This window comes from Merops nubicus, unplaced genomic scaffold (assembly GCF_000691845.1).
Source record: "Merops nubicus isolate BGI_N331 unplaced genomic scaffold, ASM69184v1 scaffold40172, whole genome shotgun sequence".
In the NCBI taxonomy this organism is placed as follows: Eukaryota; Metazoa; Chordata; class Aves; order Coraciiformes; family Meropidae; genus Merops; species Merops nubicus.
This window is the reverse complement of record NW_008593597.1, coordinates 13,492-29,719: the sequence shown is the minus strand read 5'-3', so window position 1 is coordinate 29,719 and position 16,228 is coordinate 13,492. Positions and strand designations below refer to the sequence as shown.

At 40.9% G+C, this 16,228-nt stretch overlaps 1 protein-coding gene across 1 annotated transcript; it reads left to right on the top strand.

Annotated features, from left to right (window-relative positions):
- The first annotated feature begins 3,827 nt into the window (after positions 1 to 3,827).
- On the top strand, positions 3,828 to 14,674 carry FBXL3 (F-box and leucine-rich repeat protein 3). Its single transcript, XM_008935487.1, has 4 exons — positions 3,828 to 4,190; positions 6,478 to 6,600; positions 9,419 to 9,590; positions 14,031 to 14,674. The coding sequence occupies exons 1-4, from the start codon at positions 3,828 to 3,830 to the stop codon at positions 14,672 to 14,674; spliced, it is 1,302 nt and encodes a 433-aa protein (XP_008933735.1).
- Positions 14,675 to 16,228: the final 1,554 nt, after the last annotated feature.

Sequence of the window (16,228 nt, the reverse complement as noted above, 5' to 3'; positions counted from 1 at the left end):
CCCACCTCTGAGGCTGGCCCAGAAGAAGCCGACCCTGAGGTGAAGCGTCCCCGGGAGTAGGGGGGCTTAAGCCTTAGCCCTCTGTATAGAATGCCGCTGCCTCGCAGCTTTCTCGTAATAACCGTAATAAACGGTAAATCCCTCCCCGTTTTCGGCAGAGCTAGTTGTTGGCGGCGATTAGGTTTGCGTCTGGGTCGCCCCTTCTTTCAGTCCATTGCCCCCTTTAGCGCGCACCTTTTGTGCCTAGGAAGAGCTTTGCTTCAGGTGTAAAACCACACCGCGAGCTCAGCGGGGCTTCCTCACGGAAAAGCGGTATCAGCAGGATGTAAACAGCTGTGAACGGTTGTTTGGCTTTTTTTTTAATTAACGGCCATTGTGTTGTGTCTGCACCTTACTCAGCAATAAAAACAATGTTAAGCATGTGCTTTGCTCCTCCTACTGGGTGACAGAACTATGGGATTATGGTTGAACATGACTGTTTGCAAGCAAGATACCGTGGGTTGTGCCCAGATGCGGAGTTCAGAACACTGAGTTCAGGGACAAGTTGTTATAGTAGATTGGGAAATGTAATGGGAAAAATCTTAAAGCGTTAGGCATCTTGCCTGGTAGCATTGGGTATTTTTATTGTTTTGGGGTTCCCCCACTTTCTTTCAAGACTATAAATTTTTAGGCAGAGTTTTTTATAGTAGGAGTTTGGAAAAACTGAGCAGTGAGCGAGAAGTGTGTGTCCTGAGTATGCTAGAGAAAGTTAAAAGCAAGATTAATGGTTCAGGAGTTGTAAGAAGTGATAAGCAACTTTTGTTTGAAGAATAGGTTGTACCTGTATGGCGATATGCTAGCATGGGATTTTGTACTAGTGTCTTTGTTGTTGGAGAGTTATTTCTGTTGGCCTTGGATTTAAAATGGTTACACCTTTAGACTGTCAGATGCACAAACCAAATTTACCTGAACTGCATAATTGTGTTTGCCTGTTCCAGTATTAAATTTGCAAAAATGTTTATTCTCTTTAAGTAGCCTCTTTTTAAATTATTTTTTTTTTAAAAAAAGAAATAATTTTTAAATTACTCTGCAAACTCCTATGGGCAAATATACATTCGCTCAATTTTATATTTGTTTTCTTGTTAAGAGGTTGAAAGCAGTTATGTTTTTAAAAAGCTATTCCAATACTTTAAATACTGAAACAAGATCACAAAAAATAATTGAACAAATAAATAAGAAATTAGGTGACAAAATAGTCATTGAATACTTAAAATAATTTTTTTTTAAGTCTTGAGCTTAGACTTTTTTTTATCTTTTGAAAAAGTTCCACAAGGAAATATTTGTGAAAATCTGATTGCTCTCTTTTTTTTCAGTAACAAAAAGTTTGCCTGTAAATGTCTTTTCCCATCCTCTACTTTTCAAGCCATGGAATACTGTGACCTGAAATTCTTCCTCAGTAAAGCTCTAGTGATGCCCTTGTATTCTCTCTTTTTTATTGGTTGCCTATAAAAACTTGGGATAGTACCTCACAGCTGTGGGAGTGGGTTTTGACCTGTAACCAGCATTTATTACCTACTTAGAACTCGTGAGAGTTAACTCGGAGGTGCTGCTTCCACGTTGGCTGTTGAGGACCTGTCCACTTTGAACAGCCATGCCTCGGAGGTTATTTCACCAGCTGAAAAATTCATACAGTTTTGTCAGTGGCAACTTGCTTCTGATTTGTTTTTGTGTGTGTGTGTTTTTTTGTTTTGTTTGTTTTTTTTTTTTTTTTTTTTTCTGAAAGAAAAAAAATGTGTCAGATCTCGTGCTGCTTGTATCTTTGGAAGATCCGTTAGAGTAAACTTACTGGCTACGTGAATCAGCCCTGCTGCGTGTGAGAAAACCCAGAACTTGAGCCCCTAATGCAGTGATAAAAGTGGCCTACCTGACTAGGAAATTTATTCACATATATTACCTTACTAGCAGCAGATGAGGTGGTATCTCCGTAGAGGAAGACTTGGAGAGCCAGGTCTACCTTGTGTAGTTTTTTGCAGACTAACGAGATGGCTTTGGAAAGACGTAAAGACATCAAACATGCTATCCCAAATTTGTCAAGTGACTACCTTGTGTATGGTAGTTGTTCCTTGTGACCTATTTGTAGTTGTTAGGAATATCCGTTCAGCAGAAAGTTTAAAGACCTTCTACATTTCAGAGTCGCTTACTACGAGTAATATTCTTGGACTGTGCTTAGCAGTTCTCAAACATGACATGATTGCAGTGGATTTGCTAATTTGTGATTAGTTCTTAAGTTTAATTATTCAGTTTTCACAGTTGCAAAATCGAGTTCCTTCTCTTTTTCTTAGTTGCAGATGGTTCCAAGTCACTATTCAGCTTTCTTGCTTTTCTTCTGTACCAGAGAAGTTAGTTGCTCAGCAACAGAATTCTCTCTGGGGTGGAAAGCTTGTTTCAGCACAGGAGTCCTTTTTTGCAAAGTCTGGTAGTTGGGAGCTGTGAGTCACAGTAAGTTGCTCTCAGGAAGCAAGTAGAAATTTTTGCCCAGTAATGTTTTTATTTTATGATTAAATCCAATTGCTGCTGGGATTAAAAAATGAAGCTAAAAAAAAAAAATGGAGACAAATTCTGTTCAACTGTCTTTCATGACAGCACCTTCAGGTTTGTTTACATCGTTTGATGAATAGATTCAGACCTTAGGTGATTGTTTGCTTTTGTCATGTGACCAGGCAGGATTAAGGTGAGGAGGTGCTGGCTTTGAGAAAGTAATCTGTGATGCATTGCATGATAAAACAGTCTACTTTTAAACTTGTACGTCTAGCATATTGCACTTTGCTTTAAAAAAGACTTTTAAACTTTTACTTACTTGCAGTACATAGGCAGGGAAGGTTAATTGTCCAGGTCCCAAATGGATGGGGTGTATGATAATTTTGTGTGTGTAATTGTACTTGAACGTTAAACCACAATAATTTTGCAGTGTAGGAAGTCCGTGTTTGTCTTACAGGAGTTATGGGGGCTGTTTATACCTCTCAAGCCCACCCCCCCGGATTCTCTGAGGCCTTTGGACCGCAACTGAGTTTGTTGTGGTTTAGCACAAGGTCTGGTCCCTAATCCTTCAGGGCACGATGTGCATCATGTTGAGACTTCTGCAAAATTACTGCATGCTAAGGTCAATTGTAATGTTGGTTACTAGTCAGCTGGGAAGACAAAAGCACACCAGTGTTCTTGATGATACTGATTTGAAAGAGCTGCATATTGAATCAACCTATTTTTTAAATGAAGAAGAAGAAAATAAAGGCTCTTCCTTTCTGGGAATAATAATAATTTGGGACGATAAAATGTCTGCAAGATGCAATGCCTGCACCCATGCTTACATTCGCTATTTACTTTCTTGCTTGCTTTTTGCCTCCCAGAGTTTCAAATGTTGGTTTTGGTAAAGAGGAGTGGGGCAGCAATATGCATGTCAGTGATCACAAATTTGTTTAAAAGAATATTTCCATGGAGAGGAGAGCAGTAATAGTCAACAAAACAGTAAAACAAATTAGGTTCAAAGTGCTCTCAAACACAAAAGCGAAATACTGAAGGGAGAGTGACTGTTATAAATGGATTGGCACAGTTAATGATTAAAGAAGTAATATTGAAGATACCTCTTTAGATGGTAATGTTACTTGTAGACTACCACTTCAAACTCGTTGTTACTTGCGATTTTTTCATTTGGGGGGACTGGAAGAACCCTGCAAATGTGTGGTTATGGACAACATGCTTTTTCACCTTCACAGTTTTCTATTAATACTGTTCTTTTCAGCTCTATTAAGTTTACAAAATATAGAGACAATTTTAAAAATTATTTTTATAGAATGAAACGAGGAAGGAAAACTAATGAGGCCAACAGCAGCTCATCTGAAGAGGCAAGTGAGAAAGAATCCAAGAGACACAAGGTTGTAGAGGAGAAGACCATAGCTGTGCAGAGTCCTGACTGGGCAAACCTGCTTCAAGACATCATCCTGCAGGTGTTCCAGTACCTGCCCCTCCTGGATCGTGCTCATGCCTCCCAGGTCTGCCGGAGCTGGAACCAGGTGTTCCATATGCCGGACCTCTGGAGGTGTTTTGAGTTTGAACTGAATCAGCCAGCTACGTCTTACCTGAGGGCGACGCATCCTGAACTAATCAAGCAAATAATAAAGAGGCATTCCAATCACCTGCAGTATGTAAGCTTCAAGGTAATGTATTTTTGAGACTACTTTTCTAGAAGTAATTTTATAAAGAAGCATTTGTTAAACTTAGTGGTTTGGGGTTTTTTTATGTATTATATTTAGAATGTTTTGAGGAAATGGCTCTGAGACCTTTGAGACAGTTTTGATGATTCATCTATATAGCTATCAAAGCATGAGAAGTACAATTTAATTAATGTCAGTAACTGAAATATTGATAAGTGGTAATTGATGGTTGTGATCAAAACATTTTAACCTGCTGAAAATTAAAGAACATCACTAAATGTCAGGAAAGGTTTACAACATTTTTTTTAATTAGGTTTGTCAGCTATTTAGAAGAAACTGTGAACACTCTGTGTTATTGGCCTTGTTTTTAGGCCTACTATTCTGAACAAACAGGTTCTCTAAATGGACATATAAACATGGGGATAACCTCCAAATTAATTTATTTGCATATATTTTCAGCACCAAAATGTGGAATAACGGTTCTGAACTTACCTTTTCATTGTCTTAAATTCCACTAGGTGGGGATTATTTGGTGTGGTGTTTTTTTCTCCTTTCTTGTAAGCATCCTAGCTGCTTAAAATTCTGCCTAAGTTCTGATGCTGCTGTACATGTGGGTACCTGCCTCAGAATTAAGTTTGACTGAGGAACATAAATTGGGCATTTACTCCTGTCACATCCTGTAGGGAATTGGATCTAATATTCCTGGTTAGGAAGATCTGATGCAGAGAAAATTACTTCAGTACTAACAGTAAGCAGACAGTGATTTTAGTGCTAAATTGCACAGGACCGTCCACGTACGGCATCTACTCAGCTTTTCAGTTAACTTCAGGAAAAGTAGATGGGATTTGCCCAGGATGATATAGATCAGATCGTGCCTTTGGTGAGAACTGGCTTTGAGAACATCAGGAAATTATTTTCAGCAGATGAAAACCTTTATTTCTGCCTGTATAGGGCTGTGTTTTGGGAGGGCACTGGGGAGCGGTCATTACTGCGCACGCATCAGCTACATGGCAGATCTGGAAAGGAAATGACTTTGCAGTAAGGTGGACATACTAGTTATTGGTCTCTGACATTGGCAGTTTTAATGTAGGAATCATTGGCACATGGGTAGCTGGGACACCTCTGCCTAATCATGCCTATTCCTTCTGCTTGGTGCAGTACCTGATAGAAACTGTATCACAAAGTCTGTGAGGTTTTTACCAGTCTCAAAGAAAATATAGCAGTGTTGGAATGACCTTCTTGGTATCTCCTGTCGATGTTGCTTTGCACCAAGGGATTCTTTAGAAAGGCTTCATGTGCCCTTCCCTGGTAGGGAGGTGTCTGTAGTTCCTTGAAGGTGTACGTTCAGTTGTCCTTCAGTGTGGCAGAATGAAGGCTAGATTGCAGGAAATACTAAGTAGTGGGGATGCATCATCAGGACATGGATAGAACACTGACTGTAACGTGGGTGTTCTGTAGGCAAAGAGAGACTGGATTTTGAAAATCACATTTTTTCCAGTTTGTGTTTAAGCAGAAAATTAAACATTCATCGGATTTAGATTAATTGCTGACAAGGTAGCATAGCTTGTGGTAGACTTAAAATTGCTCTTGTGATGAAGCTTTTTACTATTCTGTAGGTTTGCAAAGCTGTCACACCCAGTGTAAGTAAGTGGTTACTTGGAAAGCACATCTTCTGTGCTTTGTGGGAAATCCCCTGGAGGCACATGAAGGGTGTAACAAGCTGACTAATGAAGATTTTTTTTTTTTATTCCCCCCTCCCCTCCCTTAGTATCCGTTGCATATCTGTTGTGGTATTAATGATAAAGGCCCAGTCACATAGGTTCATATGATAACACACTTACCTCTCTGGGAGCTCTGTGGTAAGAGCTGAGTCACTGTAAAAGGAAGCAGCTTTTTCACACAGTGAAGGTTGTATAGAATTCCTGCATTTTGATAAGAATGTAAAGAGGAAGTAGGGTAGGCTCTGGACCCAAATGAACCTCCACTGGCTGCTTATTTGATGTAGACTGAATATCTTGGAACAAACTGTTAAGCTGACCCATTGCCATGTTAAATTTTACCAAAGGGTTTAGGAGAGCGGTGAATTCATAGCGAATTGTCTTGGATATTTCAAATGGGTTTTTTTGAGTGGAAAAAAGTATTACACTGATGGATTCCCAATGAGGTGGTTTTTGTTTTTTTTGACATTGCATTTCATAGAGTAAAGTGGAAAAAAAAATCTAATCTTCGTTCTTCTGAAGAGTGTGTTTGATGCAGTGTTTTCTGAACAATAAATCTGTTTTGGTTTAAGGTGGACAGTAGCAAGGAATCTGCAGAAGCAGCTTGTGATATTTTATCACAGCTTGTGAATTGCTCTCTGAAAACACTTGGGCTAATTTCAACTGCCCGGCCAAGCTTCATGGATTTACCAAAGGTATTTTAATATGTATATTTTTTTAATAGCAAAGTATTGCAGTGGTTTATTCAGTATTTCTATAACTTTGAGAAGTTTTATTGTAAGATTATGAATCTTTGAGAAATAAAACCTTGTTACTGGGCTCTGTTAAAGGGGAGAACTGAGATGTACTGTGATGGGTAACCAAAGTTCCACTCCTTCTCTCCTTCATGTGAGAACTCAGTCATGACCTTGTTCTTCCAAGTCCTCCTGCCCGTTGACCTCAACATGATACAGAGCAACCTGGTGCAAGTCAGGAGGCTGGATGATTCGTGTCTGTGTAATTGTGCTGTGGGGGATGTTTAGGAGACTGGTATAATTGAATGAGTGGTAGTTTTATCCATGTGGACTTGCTGTAGGGATGATGTTGTCATTGAACTCTCTTTAGAAAGTGATATGATTGTGCTTTTCAGTATTTCATGTCACACAGTCAAGTGGTGGGTTCTTAGGCAAAGTACACTGTACTTTGAAATTTTTTGTCAGATTTTTTACCTTGCATGTTTACCAAAAACTAGGTTTTGTTAGAAGGGGTCTAATCTAGAAGACAACAAACGTCTTACTTGTGTTTCTAAACAAGAATTCTGCCACTGAGGTAGAATGTATTGCTGCTGAGGAGCTGGAGAGTAGCTGGGGGAACCTGGGCTGCTTGCCCCATGGCCAGGACCTCTCGGATGTCTCGCGGCCTCAATCCTTGAACCCAGCCCACAGGCGTGTGAGGGGCCAGCTAGAATGAGGCCACTCGCTGCTGCTCAGTGGCGTCACCGCTGTGACGGCAGCGAGGGCAAGGAAAGAAGTAGGGGCAGACTCAGGAAGGGAAGTAGGCTATAGGGTTTAAGCAAGGTTAGCTACAGAGGGATTATCAATTATTATCCTTGGCAGTGATCACAGTCATGTCAGGTAGTCCTCTTGAATGTGTATTTTTAATTCTTAAGTTTCAAAGAGTTTTCCAGATCTTTAATTAGGTTTTGCTTGTCTCAAAGCACATTAAAAAAAGGAAAAAAAGAAATGACTGTAAGAAAACCTGCTTGTAGTGAAAACAATCCACAGTCTCAGTGTTAACAAGACTTCGTCCTTTCATATCTTGTATATTGTAGTCCTTAATCTGAGTGCTGTTTTAGCTCGCTTATTTAGTTTTCATTGGAGAGATACATTATAGCCCTGTTCAGCAAGCTGAATAATTATTTGTTCATGCTATGGTCTTACTCAGCATCAAGGCTTCTAAAATACAGGCTTCATTTTTTTTTTTATCCTAACAGACTCATATGTAGCCTTTTGAAAACATGCTCAAAATGAGCCAAAATCAACTTTAGGCATAATTTACCTTTTAATATTTACCCCTCTAATAATACTGCTATTGGCATATGTTACCACCAGTAATAACTTTTAAAGAACTGGTCCATGAATAAGTTCTTGTGAGAAGCTGCCAGTAACAGGCCTGTTGGAACAGAAGCAGGCAGAGATGAATGAGTCTGAAGAATGCCTCACACTACACAATTATTTTTTGTCAGACTGTATAGGAAGTCTGAACTCCCTTGCATTATCTTGACTGGCACTCTTCTGATTTCCAGTAACATGACATCTGAGAAACACTTGTCAGTCATGTTCAGCATTGCATGGCCTAGTCTTTTCACTAAGCACGCTCTCCATGAGTCTTTTACAGAATCATACTGTACCCTACATAAGTGTTAGTATTCACAAGACACTAAATCCCCAGCTTTTAGGTGTTGAGGTATTGCCTTGTCTTCTGTTGGCTTTTCAAACAGTTTTTGTAAATACGGGTAACTTTCTTTGCCTTTCTATAATTGTGGTGAATTTTGGCAAAGCCACAAACGCATCATGTCACAATAAGCAAATGTTGCCAGGTCTTCTCTCATGTAACTCTGTTCAGGTTTCTACATGTGCATGTGGCTTAGAGTGAAAGAGCAGTGAAATCAGTAGGTAATTTTATGGGATGCTTAATGCAGTGCATGGAGGAAGTACTTTCTTTTAAGACTTCTATTTAGTCAGTCTTGTTAGAAGTCGTGAAGCTAAGCAAATTACTCAATTCCTTCATACCACCAGTGATTTCTACAAGTACTGCTGTGTCTGCTTCTTGGTCTGTGTTCCCCAGGTTAGGGTGTTATGGGCTGTCTTTACTGGTGAGTTTCAGTGGTTCCATAGAAATGCTGAGAAGTGACCTTAAGAGCTGGATCTACATTACCTCCGCTGCTTAACTGGTAGTTAATTGATCGCCTGTCCCTTGGCTCTGTTTGGACGGCTTCAGTTCACTTTCCAAGACAAATCCTTCCAAACCCTGGGTACTCTGGGTGGGAGGCAGGCAGTGGTACCATTGAGTGCATCTTAACAGTATGGGGTTGTCACTCTTCTTCACTGCATCTCATCAACGCAGCACAACTTGCCACGTGGGAATTCCTGTGCCAGCAGATGCTTCTTTTAGAGTGCAACTTGCAAATTATCCTCAAAATTAGGGCTCCTGGACTTCTCTTTGCTCCCGGTCCTCCTACAGATTTAAGTTTGTGTAGTGGATTGCCCTGGCTGAGATTCTTGGTTTATGTTCACTGTTAGATGTTCTGATTTGCCAAATATGTAGAGCAATAGCAAAAAATTATTATACTTCCTCTGCTAAAAACTATGTCAATTTTGGTATTCATTTTTACTTGTGCAATAGCAAAAGAATGTTTTTTCAGAAAATGCTGTCAGGAAGTGAAATAAAACTAGGATTGCTGTGTGCAGTGTAAAACCAGTAAGATTTTTATTTTGGATACTACTGTTTCATCTAAACTTTTCTTTTTTCCAGTCTCACTTTATTTCTGCGCTGACAGTGGTGTTTGTAAACTCCAAATCCCTCTCTTCACTTAAGATTGACGACACACCAGTAGATGACCCATCTCTCAAAGTGCTAGTGGCTAACAACAGCGACACGCTCAAACTGTTGAAAATGAGCAGTTGTCCTCATGTTTCTCCAGCTGGTAAGCTACTGTGTTTTGGTTTGGGGTTTTTTTATATGTATGCCTTAAATTCTGTCTGAAACCAGTAAATCCCTGGAAAAAATAGGGATGGGTTGAGAGCGGGGATGAATGTGGTATGTACAGCAACTGTCACTGAATAAAATAGTAATTCAGCTGGTTGTTCACACACCCATCCACACTACTTGCAGGGTGACTTCTGAGCTAGTAATAAAACAGTGCATGTCTGTTCTGTACAAATAACTAACTTCTTGTGCAACTTAAAAGTGTGTATCGACTTCATAGTCCACTACTTCTACAATGACTATTTATGTATTCCAGTATAATTAAGCTTTTTTGGGATGTGAGTTCCTTTTCCACAGTTATGAATTATGAATTTGTAACAGTTCCATTCATTATGAATGGGGTCTGAGTGTTGCAGTGTCACGGATTACGAAGACTCTGGTGAGAAAGCAGCTTAATCTTTTTGTGGAGAATAAATGCAGGCAGCATCAACAAAGGGGAGGTTTGACTGAGCTGTGCAGAACTTCTGCCATTGCCAAATGTACTTCATTAACAGTCCCAGTGTGTGTGTAGCGTGAATGAAGCCAGCTTGTATCAAAATGATATCGCTCAAGATTGTTGAGGTTCACAGAACTATTGTTTGTGGAAGACTTGTGCAATGCACAGCAAATTTAAGAATGATTCATAGCCCATCAACTTAGCACTTATATTTTTTTACTGAGAGATGGAGGAGGAATTGTAAACGAGGTGCTGGCAGCTTAGTACAGTTGTTCTTCTGAGGATGCCCAGAAACTACTGTAGTCATCATAACTTTCCTCGTGCAAATATGTTCCAACTGTAAATGTTAGTTGTATGTAAAAGTCCCCAGCAGGACTCCTTATATGTGGGGAAAATGAAACCATAGCAGAGGGCATGCCGCTGTAGTGATAACAAACAAAACAAACTTAATACCTTTTGCAGGTGTAGCTCTCGAACAAAACCTCGTATTTGGTTTTGTATAAAGAGGTCCTGAGAATACACGTTTGTTTTGCAGCACGTTTGTCCAGCAGAGTGTTCACCAGTGAGTTAACTGGAATGTTACTTCCTTCAAAGGTTTGTAATCAGATAGGGGGTTTTTCAAATTAGCTTGAGTGACTGCTTTCCTGACTTAAAAATTTGTTTGAGAATCCTTGTGTCTGAGAAGTATAGGACCCATAGTGTGTCCTCTAGGAGGAAGAGGCTCCAGCAGTGATCTGGCGCTAGGCAAAGAGAATTATTTCCTCTGACTTGGATCCAGGAGCAGCCTGTCAGCTCCAGCTGACACAGCCACTATGCTGGCTTCTGGGTAAAACCGCCCCCAGCCACTATGCTGGCTCGTGGCTAATCCTTGCTGGAAAGCTTTATGAACATCATACAGCTGATAATCTGGGAGAAGGCATGGGTTTATGAAGTTGTTAGACTGGTGTATTCTGGTTGCTCTCTCTTGTGTGATGTTCTAAACAAGCATAGCTGTTTCTTACCCATTGTTCCTTCAGTTTAAAGAACAAGGAACACAACTGCTGTTGTCCTTCAAGGAGTGAGTGGAGGTGAATAAATGGGATCAGATGCAGTAATGACAAAACGAGAGCATGCTAAGCAAGTGCCAGGAGAATTTCATTACTTAATTCAGATATGGGTGTGCCTTGAGATGGAAAGTGGAACAAAAGAAAGGAGCTGGTGTTGTGGATAGTTGGCTTCAAAGGAAGCAGGCTGCAAATATGACTCTTGCAGGAAAATGAGAATCTTAGAGCACCTAGATTTACCTGGACTTTTTTTTTTTCTAATGGGAAATTAATTAATTAGCAGGCTGCTGTAAATGTGGAATGACTTTAATTGAACCAAAAGGGTGGTGAGTTATGCAAAACTAATTTCCTATAGGTGCACTTAAAATGCTATAACATGCCTTCAAATTGCAGGTGGGGGGAGCGAATATTCATTACTAGGTTAGTTCTCAGTAAATTTGTTAGTGAAGTGACAGGGAAGAGTAATGCAAGTAGTGCAAGACAGATTTCACTACTGCAGGAATAAAGGAAGAAGATTGACATCCAGCTGTGAATTACTTCCAAAGGATGCTCTGAATAATCCCCAAGCTACTGTACGAAGATGAAGCAGGACACTTGGATTGGGCTGGAGAAGCAAAGGCAGTGGTGTATTTTTAATCTTTTTGAGCATGTCTGAAGTTTCCTCTGCTTGCTCTTGCCCTCTGAGCTTTACTTTGCATTAGAATTGCATCAGCACCTTGTAAAACAAATTAATGATTGTAGTTAAAGCCATGTGGGTGTGCAGTTGTTTATTACCTGAAACACAAGCTGAAGGAACAGAAGGAACTGAAAGCATTTCTCCAAGGGCCGTTTCTGCCCTGCTTTGGGGGTAGGAGGGTTGCTTTGGGGAGAAGAGTGGATGTAGGGCGTTCCTGCATCGGCAGTTTAGTAGAGGCATTTTTTGGATGCAGACCTGTGCTGTACATCATTGGCGATTTACCTCTCAGTGACACAAAGGCTTAGCCAGTGCGTGGGGATGTTCTGTGAACTTGCTGCCTGTGGCTCCGTGAGGGCCATCCTGCAGGTAACTACCCACACAGTGATCGTTGTCGGTTCCACATGCAGGGTACAGAATTTCATTGCCAGTATATCATGTGGATGTCCAGTCCTAGGCCCACAAAAGGTGGCAGCAAGTTGAACCCTAGTTCCAGCTTTTTTTGCATTGCACTAGTCAATAATGTACACTTAAACTTAACAAAGATTATTTGCTGAAGGATGGCAGCCTGTCTGGACTACAAGCTGGTTTGGATGCTAAGTTTGTAGCAAGTTTATTTTCTGAAACCATGTATTGATGAAAATCTGTTCAAAAGATTTCATGTGTCAGCAGCCATAAGTGTTGGGAGGCAGCATGCCCGAGGCTGCCTAAGGGGAGTGCTCACAGGAGCTGTTGCAGGACTATTTGCTGTAAAAATAGTTTGTTTCGATTTGTGGTCAGGCGAAGATCTCTGAAGTGTGTAGAAGGTACACACAAGTTTGTAGGTAAACTTGGTTGTTCTAATTTTGTACTCCAGTCTTTTATAAAAAATAAATCCTGGATTTTTACTTCATCTGGAATCTCATCCCATCCCCCTTGAATGAAATGAGTACACTTACATATATAAACTGTTTTTACAGCAAGGAGTTGCAATGACTTGAGCTTAAATTGTTTACCTGAATTCTGCTTTTTTTTTTTATTCATCTAACAGACTTTTTATATTTGAAATGACAGTATTTGATATACAGCAGAAGCTCTTCTAACTGTTCTTGCAGATGCTCAGGTGGAAAAAACATGCTTTTTTGGTGATACATTCCTGCAGTATTTTTACAGTAATTTTTTTTTAAAAAAAGATGTTTTTAGGCTCAGTACAGGCTTCTTTTTGAGTTTAATAACTGCATCTTAAAATAAGTGCTGCTTTGCTACATTTCTTCCCATTGCTTCAGAGCTACAGTGTACTGAGCTCAGTTTTTTCAGTTGCACTTTATGCCGTGTTCTCATCTCTATTAATGGAAAGACTGTATCCTGAATTTCGCACTTGTTTCTGGGGCACATGAAATGCAGAGGCTGGGATGCTTTTTTTAGCACCTTTTTTTTTTTTTCTACTTTTTTCACTGTTCCCAGTGTGGTGCCATTGTTCCTATCTCTGCAAATAGGATGAGTGGAAACCTTATAGACTGAACTGAATCCTTCTTGTTCATGTCTTTTGTCTTCCATGACGGGTGGGTTATCTTGATTCCTTAAAGGGAGAGTGAAAATTGCTGTTTAGGATCTACTGCTTCAAATTTTTGGTGTTCTTCCTGGTTTTTGCTGTTGCTTTTCCAAAATTAAGTATTTACACTTTGCTAGAACAAATACTGACAGCAGTAACTTCCATATTTAATAAGAATCTAGCATGCATTTGATGTTTGCTTTCCTTAGGTGACACATTTAATCCATGGCTGCTCTGTCAGCCACAGAAGGGGGACAGCAGCTTCTCCAGAGCAGGGTAGAGAAATATTTTATTCTAAGTAAGCCCCTCTTGTAAAAATGAATTTGTGCACTTGTGACAGGAGAGGACAGTGGGAGTGTGCTGGTTATGTAGCTGTCACATGAGCCGGCTCCCACAGGGAAGTACACCATGAAAGTTTGTGACCTCTGGATGTCCTGCTAGCGAAGGAGCTGCGCCTCGGCATGCCGTAGGCAAGTCGGACCATGCAGGTGCCAGGTCATGAGGCCGTGCTTGCAGACTGCTGTTCTGGTGGTCCAGCATGGCTTTGTTCTGTTGTGAGGTCTCACTGGCACGTTGGAACACGTGGTCTTTGCACCCTCTTGACGGGTGAAAACAAACCCGCGCTCATGCTCCTTGTTCAGGCATTAGCTCGCTCGCCCGTGTGAGGTGAAGCTCATAATGTTCTCCTTCCCCAGGTATCCTTTGCGTGGCCGACCAGTGTCACGGCTTACGTGAGCTGGCGCTGAACTACCACCTGCTGAGCGACGAGCTGCTGCTTGCCTTGTCCTCTGAAAAGCACGTCAGGCTAGAACACTTACGCATCGACGTCGTCAGCGAAAACCCGGGACAGACACAGTTCCACACGATTCAGAAGAGCAGCTGGGACGCTTTCATCAAGCATTCTCCCAAAGTAAATTTAGTCATGTACTTCTTCTTGTACGAGGAAGAGTTTGACCCGTTCTTTCGATACGAAATACCCGTCACGCACCTCTATTTCGGGAGGTCAGTGAGCAAGGACGTGCTGGGGCGCGTGGGGCTGACGTGTCCCCGGCTGGTGGAGCTGGTGGTGTGCGCCAACGGGCTGCGGCCGCTGGACGAGGAGCTGATCCGCATCGCGGAGCGCTGCAAGCACCTGTCGGCCGTCGGCCTGGGGGAGTGCGAGGTCTCCTGCAGTGCCTTCGTGGAGTTCGTGAAGATGTGCGGCGGGCGGCTCTCCCAGCTCTCCATCATGGAGGAGGTCTTGATTCCTGATCAGAAGTACAGCTTGGAGCAGATTCATTGGGAAGTTTCAAAGCATCTCGGTAGAGTCTGGTTCCCGGACATGATGCCCACGTGGTAAAGTCCTTAAAAGACTTCGGGGCGGATGGAATAGCACCTTATACCCAAGCTTATCCTGTTGCAATTTACTGTATAAGCTTATTTAATACTGTAGTTTTTACTGTAAGTTACTTCATTGTTTGATTGGGAAATTAATTTTTCATTCAGAAATGCTATATGAAATCTAGATTCAAAGGGAGAAATTTTGGGTGGCTCCAAAACCCTTTTCTCATCCAAACAAAAATCTGTTTTCTGGTTTAGATCTGTTTTCTCATTGACAGTGGCCTCAAATTTTATGGAAATAAAAAGTACACTAAAAATACCAAACTGCACCTCAGAAAAACAGTTTTAATATGCTGTCCTTCTTTGATTTAGATCGTAGCATTGAACACGGATCAGATTTGCTCTTAAACAAAACCCCACCAAAATGGCATGCTTCTGTTGCAGACTGTCGCATTTCTAAATCCAGTTGCCTAGATGACAAGATTGTTCTAAGGAGTATTTAGTAGGCTGTGAAACACACACGTTCTTTTATATACAAGTCATAAAAGGCAAGAGCAATACACAATAACGTAGTTTAGGTGATTAAAATACTAACTTTGCTACCTTACTCAACATATTAGATCCATCTAAAACGTATTCAGAGCGCAAACAAGTAGCAGTGCGAGCTACCAAAAGTGCTGTGGTGGGTTGGGGTTTTTGTTGGTGTGGTTTTTGTTTTTTGTTTTTTTTTTTTTTTTTTTAAGGTAGTTTGCTTATGGGGTCTCAGATCCACATTTAAACCTGTTTTAAGGTATTTTGTTTAGCTCAGGAAGCGAAAGCATTCTGAGGGAAAATGTAGATACATTGTATTTAAAAACATATTGGGGTTAATGAGGTTTTCTTGCATATTAACCATTTCTGCAGCATATGGTGAGGTGGAATAACATACAGTTTCCCTGAACCCTGCAGTGTTAAACACAATGACATGGGTGTGAACAGCGCCAGGCAAGCAAGTTAAAATCTGAATGGTGACCAAGAACCTTTTAACAGTCTCAGCCATTTTGGCTGCTTCAGTTTGAGAGGCATGATGTTGTACCAGTTGCTTAAGCTGTATGAACTAATTGTATACTGTAAATCTGTTTCAGAAATGTTTATGTATAAAGTGAATGTTTGATAGATGATAATTTTGTATATCTTTAATTCAGCTAGTTCAATTATTTCATATTTAAATCTGAAAGCAGTAAACTTGAGCGAAGTAAAGCAATAGGCCAACTTTTGTTTTGAATGTTTGGTAAATCAAGTTTACTAAGGAAGTCTTTTTTTAAGCCTGTAAGTGGGCGTAGGCAACATACTGCCTGTGAGCTGGGCATGGCTGGTGACTTCATTTCTTACCCCAGCAGTCAGGTTCTTTCCTCTGGCGTCCTGGCCTGGTGGCGCTGGTCTGAGGCGCGGCTGAGCTGTCCCTGGCCACAGGCTGTGCCTGGCTCGGCGGGGGCTGCTGCTCACGTGGCACCTGCTTCTTCCTTCCCCCCTGGCACGTTCATCCAAACGTGTAACACAGGAACGTATTTAAGTTGGTAACTATATTTTGAGG